The sequence below is a fragment of the Somniosus microcephalus genome, chromosome 10, assembly GCF_052327205.1.
Source record: "Somniosus microcephalus isolate GS21.2 chromosome 10, FLI_Smic_1.0, whole genome shotgun sequence".
NCBI lineage: Eukaryota > Metazoa > Chordata > Chondrichthyes > Squaliformes > Somniosidae > Somniosus > Somniosus microcephalus.
The window spans coordinates 214062718-214083332 of NC_140996.1; the positions used below are offsets into that span (position 1 = coordinate 214062718).

General features: G+C 40.8%; 1 protein-coding gene across 1 annotated transcript; it reads left to right on the forward strand.

The window, feature by feature from the left end:
* The first annotated feature begins 7972 nt into the window (after positions 1 to 7972).
* On the forward strand, positions 7973 to 19290 carry shox (shox homeobox). Its single transcript, XM_085999939.1, has 5 exons — positions 7973 to 8271; positions 11770 to 11978; positions 14949 to 15006; positions 15685 to 15773; positions 17884 to 19290. The coding sequence occupies exons 1-5, from the start codon at positions 8031 to 8033 to the stop codon at positions 18133 to 18135; spliced, it is 849 nt and encodes a 282-aa protein (XP_085856065.1). The 5' UTR covers positions 7973 to 8030; the 3' UTR covers positions 18136 to 19290.
* The last annotated feature ends 1325 nt before the right edge of the window (positions 19291 to 20615 follow it).

Genomic DNA, 20615 nt, shown 5'->3' on the forward strand with positions numbered 1-20615 from the left:
AGGGTTGCTGAATTAACAAATTTAATTTGCATAATATCCACAACAACAATAACCTCCCTTTTGAAATTATTTGCAGCATTTTAAATGCCTGTTTCCTCGCCCCATATGCCCAAGGTTTTTTTTTGTTCCACTCTTTTCAAAAGGCAACTTATCTGTGGAGGTGGAGAGGGCACCGCAGCACTCATTGGCAGCAGACCAGGGTTGCTCAGCTTATCTCCAACGCTATCAGACACCATTGCACCAGCGGAACTATTCAAATCAGGAGGAAATTCATCCCACTGCAACCTCTTGCGCGTGCATTTGACTCCAGTTCAGGAGTTTTAACCTCGCCACAATAGGAGGTGCGACAGTCAATTAAATCCATCGTTTCATTAAAAAAAATACAATATGCATTTCAGGCGCTATTTAAAAGTGGATCTGCTATCAATTATACATAACCCACACCGAGTCGATTTGTGAATAAGTTCCCCTCAAAAAAAAACTGCATTAGACAAGTTGGGATCGGTAGAAGAGGCGTTTGTTTTGACTTTAAAAAAAATTGATTTCAATTCAAAACCGAATCAAGGCCAGGGCAACTTTAATAGCTCACAAACAGCCGGCACCAGAGGAAATCCAACGTAATACCTTCTCTCCTCCCAAATGTGCGATTCATATCCTAATCACGACATCTCGTGGGACTGATCCCAAATAAAATTTAAGGGTGAACCCCCTCCCAAAGTAGAGTCCCTCCGTTGCCATCACTTTAAAAGGGGAAGCCGGAGAGAGAGAAAGACATGTATACACATTTAGCAGGGTTTAAATCTCACTGAAACCTTTATCTTCTCGAGTACTAAAGGAAGCAATAGCTCGCCAAAGCGGCGAGACACGAGGAGGGGGAAAAAAGTAAATTGGAAAGCGTAAGGATAGCTGGAAACTAGATTGCTAGGAGAGCGCCTGATTATAGGAATGGCCGGTAATTAAAAATAATTGGGAAGCAGTTATGCCACTAAATCTTCTAAGTGTGCCAGTTATGATATAATGATTCTCATTAGGCATGCTGAAAGCTGTGAGCTCTGTATGACAGCGGCAATTAAGGGGATCATAGGAAAGCATTATAAATATCCATGCTAAGACTCGCTTTCACTTAATGGCCACTTCATTAGCTAATTGATTTCTTATTAGTTACAGGCAAAGTCTGGTTAGGGCTCCACCGAAGCTAATTAACATCGTATAAACACTTAATAGTCTAATGCTCATTTTTTTTTCTATGTGTGGAAAAGCAAACCAGCTTAGTATTCAAATGTAACATTGCTGCTGAGGGCGTTTGCTTGGGTTTTTGTTAATATTATACAAATGTTATTTCGCTTCTCTTTATCTTAAAAGACATAGCATGAAAAGTATTGAGGGGGGGGAGGGGGTGTGGTTTGGGTGTGATTGCAATTCCCATTCTCCCACTGCCTCCCCCCGCCCCAATCACCACATCCTCAAACCCCCATCGCTGCTCCCTCCAGTAACTGGTCCCAATAAAAATTTGAGGACATAATTTGGCCAAGAGCCTCATTAAAGATCACACGCACACACACACACATCTGTTTGGAGCTGTTCATTAAAACAAATCTATTTAGTGCATAATTGGCAAATAAATTATAGAGCGAACTCGTATTAATAAGACGGTGTAAATTGCAAAGGCTTCGCTGAAGTTGGGAGATCCGTGTATATGGCTTAAAAATAACCTGCTCCTTGTAGACATCTTTGCGTTCAAAGTTTCCTTCTTAATTGTTGATATTGATTTTTAAGAATAAAAAAAACCCAAGTGACTTAGATACTGTTTAAATGTTGTATTAAAGGGCGCGCTTCTTATAATTTCCAAGCGAGCTCTGCAATACAATTTCTAACTTCTCTGTATATAATTCAATAAAAGCCACATGAAGGGTATTAATGCATTCCACGAAAAAAAAACTAATTAAAGGCCGTCCAAAGAGGTATTCCTGTCACAATAAAGAGAGAAGATTGCCAGCCAGAATTTTAATAATCGCACCTTTTTTTTAGTAATATTTAACATCCCTGGCGAGGGTTCATTTGAAACTCAAAACCCAAAGTGTCGATTAAGCGGAGCCCGGACTTCCCCTTTATTCCCCAGCCCTTTTGTTAATTTAATCGGATGTTGGATCTCCAAAGGCTCGCCCGGGAATCAGTTCCCGCATCTAAAGGGCCATAACATTAAATAAAAATATCAATAATAAACCACCCCATCAGTAAACATTCGACTCCCCCTTATAGGGGTCAGTCAGTGCGCTGTTTGCTTTTGCAAGCTCCAAAACATTTAAGAGGGGAAATATGTGGAAGTGTAAAAGGACAGAGTGGCGCGCATTTTTTTTTTGCTGTCTGTTTCTGACCCTTTTGTGCCGGCAAAGATAAATAACAATTACCTTTAAACTCTAAGGAGACTATTTACTTGGCCTTGATCCACGCTTTTCGTCATATTTGATTTTAAAAGGTTCGTGGTAAATATTTAGCAGGTTGTATATCAAAGCTGGTTATTTATCTATTTGCGGCATGAACTATTTTGTCCCTGCTGCAACGGGTCTCAATTGAGGCAAGTTGTGACGGCCGGTCGCTAAAGACACGGGACCTGAGTGATTGCACCGAACTGTGGCAATGGGAAGGGTCGCATTTCGATCCATAGATCATAATTATTTAAAATCAAATGCGTTAAAAAATACAAGGCGGCATGGTTAGTGCAATAAAGGATTGCAAATGGATCGTCGTTATATGAGGAAGCATTATTTTTTTTTAAATATCGAATGAAAATAATGTTCCCATGTTCATTAAAGCAAAGAATCGCGTCTCAGGTGAACGAACGAGTCTGTCTGCAGGAAACATTTAGCAAGAATTTTTTTTATGTATAATTTTTTTTTTTTAAATCAATCAATTCTGCACGGAGGAGATTTGGAGACGTTGTTTAGCTGTAAAAGATCATAAAATATCATTGGTGCTTGGAAATCGATTGAGAACAGCACCGAAGGGAATTCGAACATGAAGGCTGTCTTTTTATGAACGGATTTCCTTGGCCTAATAAATACTGGACAATCTCAAAGAAAATATAAATCGTACTAAATTTTAACTCTCCCAAATAAATATTTAGACATCAAAGAGGGAGTATAAATTTTGGGACGAGTTGGTTATAAAGATATCAATGTATTCTTAAAATCCCCAAGTGATTTAGGGGGAGTGAATATAGATAATTTAACGCAATGGAAATGAATTCGCTGTTAATAATGACCTATTAGCCCTGGTCCCAGTATATTTGAGACTAACTCTGTATTCTGAAGGGAAACGTTAAACGCACTCGGTACTAATGCTAAGTATATAATAGAAACCGAGATTGGGCAAGCGTTTTACATCTGATATAGTAAACTCACATTTACAGGGCGATTGCCTACACTGTTTAATCTTATGCACATACCCGTTAAAATCCTGCAGATTTTAACATTGATGCATATAGTTTGGTCTATTTTTTTTCTCGATTTGACACGCTTATGTGGACACCTAATGCAACGCTATCAATAATCATCAGCGTGTAAGAACATAATCATCTTAACAGTCACAACAGACTGATGCTCCGAGATGTGCTTGGCTCTCGGAGACCCTGTGTGTTATCAGGGCCGCTCTTCGCACCTCAGTCGCTGGAGCTGCTAAAATGCTAATTGACGGATTAATCTCTGGTGAACTGTATAATGCGACGTGTGAAATTATAACGCGGTCCTTTATTTACTAGAGGTGCTCGTCTTCCGGTGCATTATCGTTACATGATTTCACTGGCCCTTTGAGATCAATAAATCGTTATTAATATTTCACTGGGAATTTACACCAATGTCTTTCCTTTCTTTCCCTATTTATGTATCCCTTTTCTATCTGTGCATTTAACAGTTTCATCTCTCAGTTTAATTGAGGCACCACATTTTAAATATCCATGTATTCTACTTGGGTGCCGTTTCGCTACAGAAGGCGGTGTGACTTGCAGTGATGCTGCGCCGGAGTCCCATTTGAGCCCGATATCTTCTCTGTGCTGCGTGCCCTGGGGATGTTGTTAGACTGGAAGCCACATGTGTAATCCACGTCAGTGATTCAACATAAGTAATTTTAAAAAGATTTATTGGGACGACTTTGAAGTCTCGCAATTATATAAGTGCATCTCGACCCGGCACTGCAGCGAACGCTCGGCACCTCAGAATAGTTCATTAACATTCTCGAGCGTTTTGTAATGTTATCCAATTTGTCGAACTATGGGATCGATGAAACGATTAAAGATCTTGTAATTTTGCTGGGGCATGTGCGTGTGTATATGCAAAAAAGAAACCTAGAGAAAGTAAGGCTATTCTTTCTCTTATCTTGCAACTTGACTGTACTTCATTGAAGTTTGCAATGGAAGGGTTTGCATTCATGATTGGAATTCAGTAAGTAACACGAGACCAATACATTACTGGTAATTAGAATCTCTGTGACTGAAGTCCAAGTACATTTGAACCCGGATATCAGTGAAATTGATAAATGTTTACTTCCATTCATTTCGCAGTAAAAGTTAACAAAGGGTGTCTCTTTTACTTTCGTTTTCATGCATTGTGCCAGCAGATTTACTCATTGGATGCCCTTCTTAGTAAACAATCCCAAACTATGACACTGCCAATAAAACCACAAGCCACAAATCGGACTGCGAATACTTTACATATAAAAGCCATCCATGTCTGGGCCGTGTTAGACAATGCAATATGTTAATCATAAGGCCAGCAACAACTGTACTAATTTGACATCGCACGATTACAGAAGATGGCGTTGTTGACAGAAAGCAGAATTTAAAGGGGCGAGGGGATGGAGCGGGGGCAAGATTCAGGGGCATATTTCTACAATACTGGAAAAGGAGGGGGTGGGTGCAGATTAAAATCCTCGAGAGTGGCTGTGAAAGGAAAAGAGGCGCCACAGGAGACATCGGGCGGAGAACCAGTGTTGCTGTCAAGCAAGGAGCAAGGCTGTAAAAAATGTACTTCACACCTCTTCCTTGAACAAACAATAACAGGCCACTTTATTGAATGCCTGTGTGTGTGTGTTTGTGTGTGTGTGTTGATCAGTGGGGTTCCTGTAAAGGCACCCTGCGGCTCGACAACACTGTCTTTTAAAAGGAAGAATACACTTATCACAGATGAAACAGAATTGAGAGGGGTGGGGGGGGGGGGGGGGAGAAGGCCACATAATAACTGGAAAGAAGCATTGAAAAAGTTTCCCTTAAAGCGGCAATACACCTATTTTAAAACAGGGACCGAACAGTTGAAGAGAGATGTTCTATTTTAAGCATTCGTGACTCAATCTCGTGTGTATTCCTTTGAAGAAGTTTCCGGTACGCATGAGTTGGGGTGCCTGTTAAAGGTCGTGGCATGTTTACACGTTACCATCAACAAAGTTTGAAACGTCACTAACACGTTTTAACGATCGTTAATCCGTGCACATATTGATTGGAACTCGAGTGTGCAAGGAGACAGGCCTCAACACTTACTTTTAAACGAACTCTGCTTAACTTCGCACAGCGATGCTCACCTGCTCATATCTGGGTTATTTACTCATTCCAGTTAGCCTTGCGAAAGATATAGCCGTGAAATACACACAGACACTTGTTAATCCTCAACCCCACCTGGTTTGTTTGGAACTTTGGCGTCTTAAATTGCATTCTGAACTCCAGCTCCAAAATTGCGACCCACAACTTTGTATCGTTGCTGTTTTTTTTTCTTTGGAATCAGATGCTGTACACACCCCACCCTCGTGAGGGTGAGTGCGCACAGTGCGAGTTATGGAAAGGCATTGCGATACAGTTCCGCTAATACCGTGCACTTATGGGAACGGTCTGCGCTCTGGGGCGTTAAGCAATCAGCCCAAATGTGGCACAATCCGACTATCGTGTAAAAATGTCAGCGCGGGAAAAAAAAACCCACAGGCAGAACTTGCTTCTGACCAGATTTGTCTTCTCTCCTGAAACAGTAATAATTTGTAACTTAGTAAAGAAGGTTTGCTCGTATCAGAGCGCTGCCGATAACGGGGGCAACTGACCATATTTATAACTGAGAAGGACAGAAGTTGGGTAAAGGTTAAGACCCCTGTATCCAGTACTTCCCAATTAATACATTTTTAAAAAACACGTTGAAAGATTTTTAAAGGTAATCTTCACTTTTTAATAGGATTTATTGATTTGGAGGATCCAAGCTACGATATGTTTTAATGCAGTTTCAGGTCAATTTCCTCTTACAATAATAGGTGTGCTATGGGGCACGGATTGAGTTGAGCTTGTAGTGATTGTCCATACAGTGCCCGTGTGAAGATGGGAACTTTGTGGATTTCTGGTCTTGACAGCCAGAAAGCGGGTTCATTTTTAAAAAATATTGGGACCCGTCTATTACATAGCCAGCGCCCCCTGCCCTCCCCCTCCAAATGCCCATTTGGTGATTTCACCAAGTCGATTTTGTGGGAGCATATAGCAAGCGGGAGGACATCCTGATCATATTGCAAGGTTTGCAGATGAGCCATGTTTCCCTAACAGTGATAAAGGACGAACTCCGTGTGAATTATTTGTTCATTTGCGGGCATATTGAATTAAGGACTTCATTGCATGTCACTTTTAAAAAGAAACCCATATCGGAGGTGACATATAGATGAAACAATACAATAAACGTCAAGATCAGTAATTGTAAAAGATAGCAATGATAAATTTTCCCCCACCTGTATAATACTGTTAAAATTCATGTAGCGACATTTCGGCAAAATTGAGAACGACTTTAAAAAATGTTTTTTTTAAATAGCAACCGTTTTAGTACAAACAGCATGATTTCCAAGTACACATCCTATATAATGCGCCAAGACAAAAAATAAATAATTGTATGTGATGGTCGCTTAATTTCTGTGAGCGTGGGCTCGTCTCCTTAAAATATGGACCGCAAAACTCATCGGGACAGGCTGATTGTCCAGAGGCCCACACATCTGTATCCTGAATAAACAAAAGTCACGTTTCCATTGATTAAAGTTAATAGTCGTCCTTAAATCATTATAAAAAATTAAATAACCAGTGACATGCCTTAATATATATATATTTAAGCTAAAACTATATTAGTATATTTTGATCCTACACATTTAGTCACTTCTAAATGAATTGCAATAAATAAGATACTAAATTAAATATTGGGACACAATAATTTGCAATTAAGTGTCGAATATTATATATATACATATGCACACACACACACACAACAGTATTGTATTGAAATATATTATGGATATATCAACAATATTGCATGTTACACCTTTGTGAATATAAAAGGCGCACAGTAATTATTTATCTTCTATATGTATTGGTTGGACAGATAGGTGCAAGCATTTTTAAGCGTTTTCAGTACATTAAAATTCATGTATTCTCTACCCCCCCCCCCCCCAACACACACACCACTCGCTGTAATTGTGATGTTGTGAATAAGTTTTACTCGCTCCCACTGAACTCGGCGACTTTCAGTGATTTCCTATGTAAATAGTTGCCATACGACTCGGCTGTTTACCCAACTAATGGGAGTGCAATAATAGGGTTGTAATTAAATTAAAAGAATCCTATTCGGTTACTGGATTATTGAGAGGCGTGAGGGGGGGGGGGGGAGGAGGAGGAGGAGGGGGGAGAGGGAGGAGGTGCGGTGAGTTGCACAGGTTGTAAGATCCACGCGTCTGAGGCGTACTGAGCTGAATAATTGCTGAGGAGATGGAGGGAGAGGGGGGTTGGGCTCTGCTCGTCAAGTATAAATACTCTGATCTCAAATAGTAACACATAACACCAGGGCCGGTCTCCCTCCGCGACACCCCCTTCCAACAACCATATAACAAGGTGATCAGCAAAATAACAAGTCATCAGTACAAACACATCGGCGAAGGAGGGAGGCGGAGGAGGAGGAGGAGGAGGAGGGGGGGATTTTCGCCTGGCTGGGAGCCTGTTTCGGTAAAAGCAGTCGTGCGAGCGAGCGAGCTTAGCCATGGAAGAGCTGACGGCGTTCGTCTCCAAATCCTTCGAGCAGAAAAACAAAGATAAGAAAGAGGCGATCACGTATCGGGAAGTTTTGGAGAGTGGGCTGGCGCGATCCAGGGAGCTGAGCGGGTCGGATTCCAGTTGCCAGGACATCACTGACACCAGCCATTGCCCGACACATATTTACAAGGATGTAGAGAATGAGAACGAGAAAGTGAAAGAATTGAACTCGGCCAGAACTTCTGAAGGTAAGCAGTTTGTGTGTGTGTGTGTGTGTGTGTTTATATATCTATATATATCTGTATATATATATACACGCCTCCCGATCCAATTCGGAGTAACTTGCAGGCTGAAAGAATCAGGAAGCATTTCTCTCGGCCTGTACCAAGGCTTTATACGGGAACCATCGGAAATCGATCTCGCACAACACCTTCTAATCCACTCCGGGCCCCTGCAGAGAAAAAGTTCGCTACAATTCATTCGGGAAGGGGGAGGGAGCGGGGATTACTTGCTTAAATGTTTAGGGGAGGGGGGGGGGGGGGCAAATAAAAGTATTTGAACTAACCATTGGAATGGCGTAGGTTACGTGCCCTCTCCCTCCCCAGCCCATCCCATAGTCTCAGGGACATTAACAGTTCAAAAGTGCATGGAATCCGGCGGATGGGGAAAGCGCTTCAGAAAGCGTCCCTGCTTTGCTTCTTCCATATTGTACGATATCAGGGTTTTTTTTAAATATAAGCGCGCTCACCCCCTGATCGAAAGCGCAACGCTGTAAGGAACAGCATCCAGTGAACAGGCTGAGAGATGGGAAAATCTTACCCCTGCCCCCCCCCCGAAAAACTGTCCATTAATAGTCACAGAACAAGAGTTTGCGGAATATCAATCAATATCAATTAAAAGGACGTATTTAAAAGCAATCGTTTCGGTGTAGAAAGTGGGAAGGTGAAGGGTTTTATTCTTAATTCATTACAAAAATCGAAAAAATCGAACTCTGGCGCAGAGAGAAATACTTCTATTGTTTAAATTACATCACAGATACAATTAAATAGCACAATCGTAAAAGCCAACACTCCCAGTTCAATTGTCTGTTGAAATTGCACATGGAAATTTACTACAAAGATGGTCCAGCATCGTTAGCAGTTGGCTCATAGGATTCAGCTACTTCATGTGACTCCTACACTACTCACACACACTCCCAATGTTGCAGGATCTTAAATCATTGTTATGTAAATGTATATATATTATATATATATTAGCTGTCAATAAAGTCTGGCAACGACATCAAATGTCATCAATTAGGGTGCAGAAAATAGGTAAACTTTCTTTAAATATACATATATAACAGCGATTGTGTGATAAGAATGAGGTCCTTGCTGCTAAATAGCGCATTTAAATGTGTGCGGTATTGTATGCCAGATTCATTATGTCCCATATATATATTAATATTTCAGTTTTATTCAATTGAAGGCAATAACACATTGTACTGGCGCTTTTTATTGCCATTCGTGTCTGTTCTGAATTCAGACAGTGACTTGAAAGAAATGATGGCATAAAGTCTTCTCCTAATGTAATTATGCCTCAGATGATCGAATGAGCAGCGTTCTCAGAGAGATTTTAAACAGCGCAGGCAATCTCCATCGGTGTAAAGAGGGTGGCTTATTATGATTCATATAGTTCAGGGAAGACTGGGAGCAGATTCATTTGTAATAGGCTCGGCTTTCATCCTCCTGTAACATTGTTATGGAAAACCTGGGGTTAAATAAACACTGAGCCCTGGCAAGACAGGATATTGAAAGATCAAAGCATTTCTTATGACATAGATTTCACTTTCCTGATTCTCACCTTCAAGCTAAATTTAAACAAAAAAAACCATTACAGAGTTGGAGCGGTAAAACGCATTTTATTAACATTAAATCCGCTTTCTCTTCCTCTCCCTCCCTATTCTGTACCCATGGGTTCATTTTTAAGACTCGCCAATAAATATATATGAACTTCTGAAATTCGTTTTGTGTTATAGATATATATTTGCTGACACTAGATAATATTTCTGCAAATTGTATTCAACAAATACATCCCCGGTTTTATCAGAATCCTGATTTAATATCAAGGGGGAGGGGTGCGCTAACACGTGCATTATACAAGAACAGGATAAATAACCGGAATGATGCACGATACTGCTTGACAATATTTGGGGATTTGCGGTTCAGACCGCAAAAAAGCGGCGCAGTCAATTTATTGAATTCATTTCTCAAAATTAAATTTTGCGAGGCTCAAGAATTCAATAACTGGAGTGGAAATAAACTGGCGTTTAACACGTTGCCTGTGATAATGCGGCTGTGTAAAAATATTACATAACGTCAAACTTTACGGAATTGCACATAATCATTTGGTTTTTATTTAATCTGGAAAGAACACTTTTAGACAGCATTGAACGTTTGCTAAGGACACAAAGCCTTCAATGGAATTTGCAAAATTTGAATACAGAAAGCTGTGAAACAGTTACATATTTTTATCTCCCTCAAATAGGCCGCTAATGCAATAGAACTGCGACCCATTCTTTCCACGGCAGTAATCCAAGTCTCAGCCCTTCCCTCGGTCACAACAACCTATCTGAAATCGCCATATGCAATAGCTAAACGATGCAATGCTCGGTAATAGGGCACGGATTCTGAGACTAGTGAAATCAAAAGTTGCCAATAGGTACAGATGGTCGACTGATGCGTTTACTCAGAGAATGATCGCAGCATCATATTAAAACATCTATTAAAACAATAACCAATGTATTTTAAGGCAAACCTGGGTCAATCGCCTGGGCAGGCTCTAGTGTGTGATATAGATAGGATATAAAACACACAAGGAATGGTAGAAATCCTGCTATCTCTGGTTGTTAGAATTCAGCAGCCTGACAGTGGTTGGCAGTTGGAAGTGTTCGTGTTGTTAGAATAGATTGAAATACAAATACCGTTTGGCACTGGCAGTGATCAAAGACTGTGCTGTGCGTGTAATGACAGGAGAGGAAGAAAAAAACACGGTAAATCTGCACGCTTGTTTATGCCGCTTTAATTGGAACATATAGTTTGCTTGTCTATGCCGCTTTGTTCTTGCAGAAATAAAATGTCAGCGAGACATTTTAAAGGTGATACTCTCCCCCACACCGCCCCCCCCCCATCCGCCCCTAGTCACTCTGAAAGGCAACGAGACCCTTATTTATTTTTAAAGAGGCCGCGTCCCTTTTGTAGGCCTCTATCGTGTGACTCAGATCTAGAAGAACAATCAAATCACACCGAAGGCAGCGTTGAAAAGATTCGAGGAGGGTTTGCTGTTGCTGTAATCATTCGGAAAGAAAAGTTTTTAATAAACTCATTTCCGATGATTTATAAGAGGGGGGGAAGCAGTAATACTTGATGCCTGGGTGACCAAATGCATTGCCAAAAGACAAGTAATTTCCCCTTTGGGAGCAGATGAGGAGTTTATACGTTAAAAAAAAACTTCTCTAACATCTCTGTAAAGAGAGCGGTATATAATTTGAAAATTGTTACATAAGTTATTGCAAATTGCTCGTAAGTGGAGTGGCCTGCCCCTGGAATCAGCTTTATTAAAAGGATATGCTGAAGTTGAATCATCTGGTTATTTTGAATACAAATGAATACATTTTGTGTGTGTGTATGTAACCCCCCCCCCCCCCCCACCCCCCTCCCCACACACACACACAATCATAGTTCACGAAACAAAATCGTCTGTTTCAGGTATTTATGAATGTAAAGAGAAGAGAGAAGATGTGAAATCGGAGGACGAGGACGGCCAGACGAAGTTAAAGCAGAGACGGAGCAGAACGAACTTCACACTGGAGCAGTTGAATGAACTGGAGAGACTCTTCGACGAGACTCACTATCCGGACGCCTTCATGAGAGAGGAGTTGAGTCAGAGGCTGGGGCTGTCTGAAGCTAGGGTCCAGGTGAGGTGGATCCATTGAGAGGATCTAACAATACCGTAGGGCGCGACTTGTTTACATACAAACACTCGATTTACCCCTGCCATTCTGTCATCATTAAATGGTCATGTAATAAAATAGCACTCAACACCGCAAATGAGGTCGGAATTCAGGTAAAGACGTATTTTTTTGTGTAAAAGTAGAACATGTTTACGCAGACAGACATTATGCACTTGCTACTGTTTATTTTCAGTTGTAAATGCTTCCAATTCAAAACAGAGGGGTTTCATGATCTAAACATTAATCTCAAGTTTTGTTTATTTTTAAAGAATCGCACTTATCTTAAGATCTTAAGAGTCTGTCTGAGGTCAAGTCCCAAGCGACAAAACAATTTTTGAAGGAATGGATTTGGAAAAACAAAACAAAATTCGATTGGTTTAAATATCTCCAAAGAGTCAGAATGCACGGGCATCAGTTAGTCAAACTGCACTCGGCGAATTGGATTTCCAGTTCGAAAGGAGCCAGCGAGTGGACAAGAACGAAATAAGCATCCTGAGTTTAATTTCGGGAAACACATACTTACAGATTATATGATGTCTTGGACAGGAAGCTGCAACTTAAGCGGGAGAGTAGACACTATACATTGGAGATGATGTATCGCGTCTCCATAGGAAGTGTATATTATATTCGCCGGGAACGCATTATCTAGCAGCCAAATTGCGTTTTAAATTGAAATCTCAGGGGAGGTGCCTAAACCAGACAAATAGATAAACAAGTGGACGGAGATAGATAGAGAGATAGATAGCTAGATAGAGGGTAGATTGCGCCAAGGAGACAAGTCGCTGCGTTAATAGATACAATGCTTATTAGTGACGCGGTTTCATTCTCACGCCAAATTGGGGGGGGGGGGGCGGGGGTCAGCACACCGACTTGATATAATACTGGCAGAATTAAAGCTTTTCCTGACATCAGATATAAAATTGTCTCTGTCATCAACGCGCTGGTCAATCGGCGTAATTGAATCCTTCCATCAGTGTGCGGGAGCGGTCCATTAGGATTCATTGCAGTAGCCTGATGTGTGGGAATTATCTGCCGTATAACGGCTCCGGATACAGGGGCATAAAGCAGATCTAGAAATGAGGGCAGGGGAGAATAGGACGACAACAGCAGAAAAAACCCCCCAAATATATTTAAACTAAATCCGAGTGATTGTGGTAGATATAGGTGTTATTAACCTGCTTCTTTTGGTGTCCTCCAAACGCACACCAGGCATCTGTCACTGTGTAATTTAAACTTATGAGAGCAGTGAGGGCCAGCCGGTAATTCAATTACACATAATATATTTTCGTTTATGGCGCAGGTCTAAATTAAATGTCATTATTCACTGTCGCTAATGGAAATCAAAAAGAAATCATATTACCACCGTTTCTGAAACGCAGCATTTAGTGAGGCTTAATAAAGAATTGATTGTGTAAAACGGGTTGAAACAATGTAGTTGTTTTAACTTAACATATTTGGAATCGACATTCGCCCTCTAATTGTAATTGATCTGGCTATCTCACCAGGTTTGACCCGATGGTTTCGACCGCCCGTTCTGTCGCCCCATTTTCTTCCTTTAGAGATAGATTATTACTGCCTCTACGGTCAATTGGCTCTCTTTAGCCATCTGACCGCTTCGACGTGTGGAAGAGCCACTTTCACTGTCTGCGATTTTGTCTGAAACTTTCTACCCGTGGGTGGGAGTGTGTGTATGGGGGGGGGGGGGGGGTCTTTTATTTATTCTCTAAAAGCGCTGGGGAAACCCATATACATCCCCCTCCCCCCCCCCCCCATAGAATTACTCAACTCCAAGTTAATCCATTTATATTGATTCATTTTCCCGTGCCCCTTAGACGTTTTAAAACCCACGATTATCCCCCCCCTCTCACCCCCCCCCCGCAATTTCCTCGTTCATTTCATGTCACTTTCACGTGTATCCAACTTGACCTATTTGCGTAGTCGGGTTGATTCCAGGGGATCACCTCAATAATGTTTAAAAGAACCTTTTTGAAATATTAAAAATTGGGATGAGTTGTAGGGGGGGGGGGGGGGGTGACGCCCGCGGTTACATAACTGTGGCTATCAAAGTACGCTCGTGTGTTATACACTTAAAGAGCGTCTGGGGCTACAGCAGCGATCATTAGATGTTATACTTTACCCAGGGCACAGCATAGTGCTCACTTGAAACTAAAGTGTTCACATTTATCTGGTTAAAACGAGGAAATAATGACACTGAGGAGAGCCATTGCGTGGCTCCCATATTTACATTGGCGATTATATCCTAATCCTCACTTTAAACAGCAAATCCGCTTCAATGAGCCCAGATCACACTACAGAGCATTGCGAAGGTATCGGGGGTAATTACACAATGCCGTTTGAAGTCCTTGTGTTCACTAATTACACGATTTCAAATGACCATTATTAAAGCAATTAAAGAGAGCTTCAAGGTATATTTGATCTAGGAAATGCAATTAATATTAATTAACCGCGTGATCATTTGGCAAATGTTGCAAAGATCAAAGGATAGATTTATTATTTTTTTCGCTTGTGATGTTATCAAGATTGGCCAAATCGCGGCGAGACATGCACCAGCCGAGCCTTTCGTATCGCTATGAACAACAACAACCAAAAAAAATCGCTGCTATCAGGGGGGAACCATAATTTCCCACCGCGTTACACTCTGTCAAATGTACAAACAACGCTGTTTATTTACTCGCTTTCTGCCAAAACAACAAGCTAATTTATGCTTGTCATTTTCTGAAGGCGGTTTATTGAAAGGCCATAAGGAATCGCAGCGGTTACTGTTATTAGATTACTTACATTTCTCTTTCACATTAGTGACTTTGTAGCACAGAGCGCGGCCCATCCGTCTTCCGCAGATGACAAACCGAATCAGAGTAAGGCTTATCGATTAGTCGCTAAAACCCGATTTTAATTTCTCTTCTTCCTTCTCAGGTTTGGTTTCAAAACAGACGAGCCAAATGTCGGAAACAAGAAAATCAAATGCATAAAGGTATTGTTTGTCACGACTTGTGATATCTCAATATCCCCCCCCCCCCCCCCCCCGCGGCGCTCGCGTTGTCAATTTCGGGATCAGTTTCATAACTTCGCAATAAAGCGAAAAAGGAGAGCGTTCTGTTTAAACACAAAGCAGCTTTGAGAACAGGGGGAAATATGAGCACAATCAAAGGGGGAATAAACACTGAAATACGCTAAGGAGATCAATCTGTTTTTAATTTGCCAGACCATGCCTCCGTGTTCCTGCAAACATTCCCGCGGAGCATGCTGCTGTCCCCTTGAACACGCGGTTCGCTCTAGACAAAATAGGAACAGGTAACAGGACCAGGCTCACTGGGTGTAAAATCTCTCTCAGAACTGTATCCACATTCAGAATAACGGCGAAGGCCGAACTATTTGAAAGTTTCTATTAATCGGTCGATTTATTTTCAATGGCCATTGAGAAATATTATCCTTCGAAAAAATTGGCGGCAAATAATCACGTTTCACTGGATTTGGAGGTGTGATTCTAATATCTAAAATCAGATTTCCCCTCTGTGCGTTATGACCGGGCTTACCATTTCATTAAACGTGACACACAGAGGAAATCTTCCCCCCCCCCCCCCCCAGCATGTACATATATTCAAATGGCCATGTATCAATATTATCCTTTTCTCTCTCCCATATTTGCCAGGAGTAATATTAGGAACCGGAAGCCATTTAGACGCCTGTCGCGTTGCTCCATACGTTAACATGGGAGCGTTGCGGATGCCTTTCCAACAGGTACTTTTTATTTATATATATATATAACTGTACAGTATGTGCATTGAGTAACGTGGCGGTGAATGACTGTCATACTTTAAATCTATAGGCGGACTGTGAGACCTGAAGAAACAATGGGGATTGCAGATTTGTAATTTAAGTGGCCAGTGGCAGCCAGGCTAATTCCCATTTGACCCAAGCTGTTTTGATCGGTTTGATTGTGGAACTCCTTCGGTCTAAATATTGCCACGAAAGCAGGCCATAATTCGCGCACAATTCCTCCTGGTTCAATAAGCGGAGAATCGGAGGGAATCTTGCTTACGGTTGATTTTGGCGCTACCTTTCTCTCAGTATATGCCACAGTTCACACTTTGCACGATTGGACGTTTTCTCATCAATTACGATTAATAGTGTCAAAGTCGTAAATATATCGCATGTTCCGTAGTTAACGAAAGCCCCCCCCCCCGCCATTCTTATTATTCCACTGTCTGCTCATGCTGCTCATCCTCACTGCAGTGATCAAAAATGCCCTGATTCTAGATCGTGGAAACGCACAATTTCCTTTAACAAAAAATGTAATTGCAAAATTTGGGAAAAAAACCCCGTGCTTACAATTAATTTCTCGTCAGGCTTAATGCAGGTAAATGGATAAGTAGTTTGGCAGTAAGAAAAAAAACAACATATACAAAGAACGCATTTTGCTTGGGTCAGGATTATGATTAGAGCCAGACTTCCGTGTAATTGGACCGAATGAGAATGGCGCATAGAATTGGATCAGGTATGTCTTTCTCCGGGCGGCCTTTCTAAATATTGTGTAACCCTTCTGCTGGAATTGACATTGCACGGTCGAGTTTACATTACAGACTGCTCGCGGCATCGCAACTTGCCAAAATGTGGCATTCACTTCTCTTTCCGGAAAATTCCATATTTTTTCTTAACGGATATTACTCTAGACAGACATTAGATACACTATCAAAAGCCAGATGGACATAAGGGTTTATTCATCAATGTTACAAGAGGACAACATGGTTAATGCATTGCCTAAATTATCTATCTATCTATCTATCTATCTATCTATCTATCTATCTATAATTATCTATCTATCTATCTATCTATCTATAATTATCTATCTATCTATCTATATCTATAATTATCTATCTATCTATCATTATCTATCTATCATTATCTATCTATCTATCTATCATTATCTATCTATCTATCTATCTATCATTATCTCTCTATCTATCTATCATTATCTATCTATCTATCTATCATTATCTATCTATCATTATCTATCTATCTATCTATCATTATCTATCTATCTCTATCTATCTATCTAACTCTATCTAACATTCTCTATCTATCTATCTATCATTATCTATCTATCATTATCTATCTATCTATCTATCTCTCTCTCTCTCTCTCTATCTATCTAACTCTATCTAACATTCTCTATCTATCTATCTATCTATCTATCTATCTATCTATCTAACATTCTCTATCTCTATCTATCTATCTATCTACTAACATTATCTATCTATCTATCTATCTATCTAACATTCTCTATCTATCTATCTATCTATCTATCTATCTATCTATCTATCTCGCTATCGATAGCTATCTGTATGTATCAATCTTTCTTTATTAGCTATCTGTCTGTCTATCTAGCTCAATTTATCTGCCTATCTTGGTGTTTTTAATATATGCATCTTGGGAAAGGTAGTGAGAAATTACATGCATAGAATATCCCTTTAAACAGATTGTGTGACGGATTTCTGGAGTTTTGAACCATTTCAAAGTCAGAAAAAAGACTTTAATACTTCAGGAAAGGAAGTTCTCCACTGTCGCCTGTAATTTATATATAGCGATGGCCATTTTTAGCCGCATCCTTTTGGAAGGGGGAGCGCTGTTGATCAAATATGGGTGGTCTCCAAGAAAGAGAATCAGTGAAGGACTATCTGGAGGTTTCCAATTATTTTGGAGTAAGAAAAAAATGCTCAAAGACTCCAGAATGAAAGATGTTCTGTTGGTGCTCAATTAGTTTTTTTTCCTGTCTAAATATTGATCTGGAGAGAACATATTTGAAGAACTTTTCTAACAGAAATAAACAACTGTTGTCTCTTGCTCCAAGGTTCAGGCGCAATTACAGCTGGACGGAGTGGCGCACGCGCATTCGCACCTCCACCACCACCTGGCGGCGCATGCTCCCTACCTGATGTTCCCACCGCCTCCCTTCGGGCTGCAGATCGCCTCGATCGCCGAGTCGGCCTCGGCCGCCGCCGCCGCCGCGGCCGCCGCCGCCGTCAAGACCAGCAGCAAGAACTCGAGCATCGCCGACCTGAGGCTCAAAGCCAGGAAACACGCCGAGGCCTTGGGGCTCTGACAATCAGCGGAATCGGGACACCATCACCATCTCCACAATCCCCACCACCATCACCCCCAGTGCGCGACTGGCGGTGACCAGTGCCAAACTTGCCAATTTCAGAAACTCCTCTACCAGTATCAGCAGCTGCACTACATGATGCAAATGCCAGATCCCGGCAACGGCAACAGCAGCAGCAGCAACAACAACAACATGCCAGGGTTTCAAGAGCACTTCTAAAAAAAAACCACCACAACCCTCCAAGAGTCACAAACACAAATCCATCCTCGATTCAGATACAAACATCCAATTCAGCGTGAAAAGGGTGAATCTCACTGTGCGAGACTATCTTAGAGGGCAAATTGCACACGGACTCGTCTAAATCAGAAAGAGCAACATTCGTTTTACTATAAAGAGTGCAATCTCCGTGGCTGATTTCGGACTGTATTTTATTGGGGCGAAGCAGACACTGTCATAGATGCAATCTGTGTACATACACGCGCGTATTTGTACCTATACGTGTATATACACATATATTGGTGTATTTATGCATAGGCATAATTTAGATCCGTGAGATTGTTGGCATATTGCCACTTTTGTGGGTTGGGGTGGAGGGAGCTGAAGGGAAGGTACTTAACCATTGGCTTGGAGCTGAAGACTTGACATTTCTCACCATTCAACTCCGTCAGTCTTCTGATGTTCAATTTACCCGTTTTCACGATGAAATTGAACAGTGCAAACTGTCTGGTTACCAGACTAGAAGCTGTCAAGAGGATCACTGCAAAGATGACCTGTCTGGGGCTGGTCTCCATTTGAAAAAAAATACACGCTCTCTCTATCTATATATATATATATATATATAAATAAATAAAAACTGATTTAACTGTACTGGTTATCACAAGGTGGCAGAGGATGCTCTTCCAGTGCTAAACGACTGTTCGCTGCAAAAAAACAAACAGGAACAATAAACACAAATCCTGTTGGACACAAGAAAGTCGTGGAATTACTTAATGATGGCCCCGATGCTTAAAAAGGACAGAAGACTAACTGGTTTTTAAACGAACCGAGACATCTTCTCGTAGGAAGCAGCAATAAATATTTTTTTTCTTTCTCTCTTCTTCCTCTCATGAACTCGACGTTTTTCGAGGAGATTTCTTGAAGTCCTTTGACTCGATTACTGGATACTCTGGGGGGGGGGGGGGGGGTGGGGAGGGGGGCTCTGTTTTCAGTCAACAGTTAACCACCAGTCCGTGACTCTGAAAAGTGGAGCTGTGGGGGCGGGGGCGACAAAAAACAAATCAGACTTTTTTTTTCAACCGATTTTTAAATTGTTTACAATGGAGTGAAGAGAAAGCGCGGAGGAAACAATACATAAACAGCATGGTGGATAGAATGGGTTTTCTTAAACAAAAATCTATATGAAGTAACGGGTACAGTGTAGACTAGACGGTATCGGTGTTGGATTTGATGGTAGAAGTTACAGCCTGCAGTATTTAAATGTTATGATGGAGCATTTCATGACTTACGTTGAAACGCAATTAAAGTGCAGTAAAGTGCAATACTGTAAATATCAGAGCAGTTGACTCATGATCTACAGAAGGAGCAATCACCTCGTCTTTATAGGCACAAGAAGCTGGTGAATTGCCATTATCATCGCCAAAATCAATAGGAGAGCCAAATTCGTATCTCTACAGGGCAATTACTAAGTGGTATCTTTAAGATAAAAAAGAAGTTAAACCTTAAAGGACTTTTTTGTGTGTGTGGGGGGTGGGATCGAACATGTGCCATAATTCTTGGAGCTAAGCTCGATAAGTGTGTAAAACACGGCTTTCTACAGGTCAGTTTTTAAAATGCAGAATAATGGTAAAGTGTAATAAAGTTAGTGACCCATAATTTTACACCATGAACAGGCCGTCATTGCTTATGTTTAATGTCAAAATTCCTGCAGGCGAAAATCCGCTGCACTGTTATAACCCAGCACATGAGCGTTTTTTTTATTTATTTCTTGTATTTTAAAATTTTATAAATGTGATATATTTTATTATGTCGTGTGAAAATGTCACGTTGCTTTGCGTTTATTTTTATATTTTCAATCTTGCTTTGCAGATTTCTGAATGAGACAGGTGTGATGACTTTTGCATTGTTTGTAATGTTAAATATAGCAAGTTGGAGTTTACAAAGAGATAAAAAAAAATCATTTCAGGGATGCAGATAATTAATGAACAATAATTGAACATGCCGCCAGATCGACACACTCATTGTAAGTTTAACACAGGTGAAACAGTGGTACAGAAGACTGAAGAAATGTATTCGTTTTGTGATTATTTGCAAGCATGCCTACACATTCTGATTTACAACACAGTTCTATAACTTAGAGTCCAGAGTGTATTTTGTTGGATCATCCATATTATGAATGTACAACTTGTACATGTGGAATTGCAAATAAAATTTAAAATATTTGTATAATGTTGTGTAACAATCATTCACCCTTTTTGGACAAG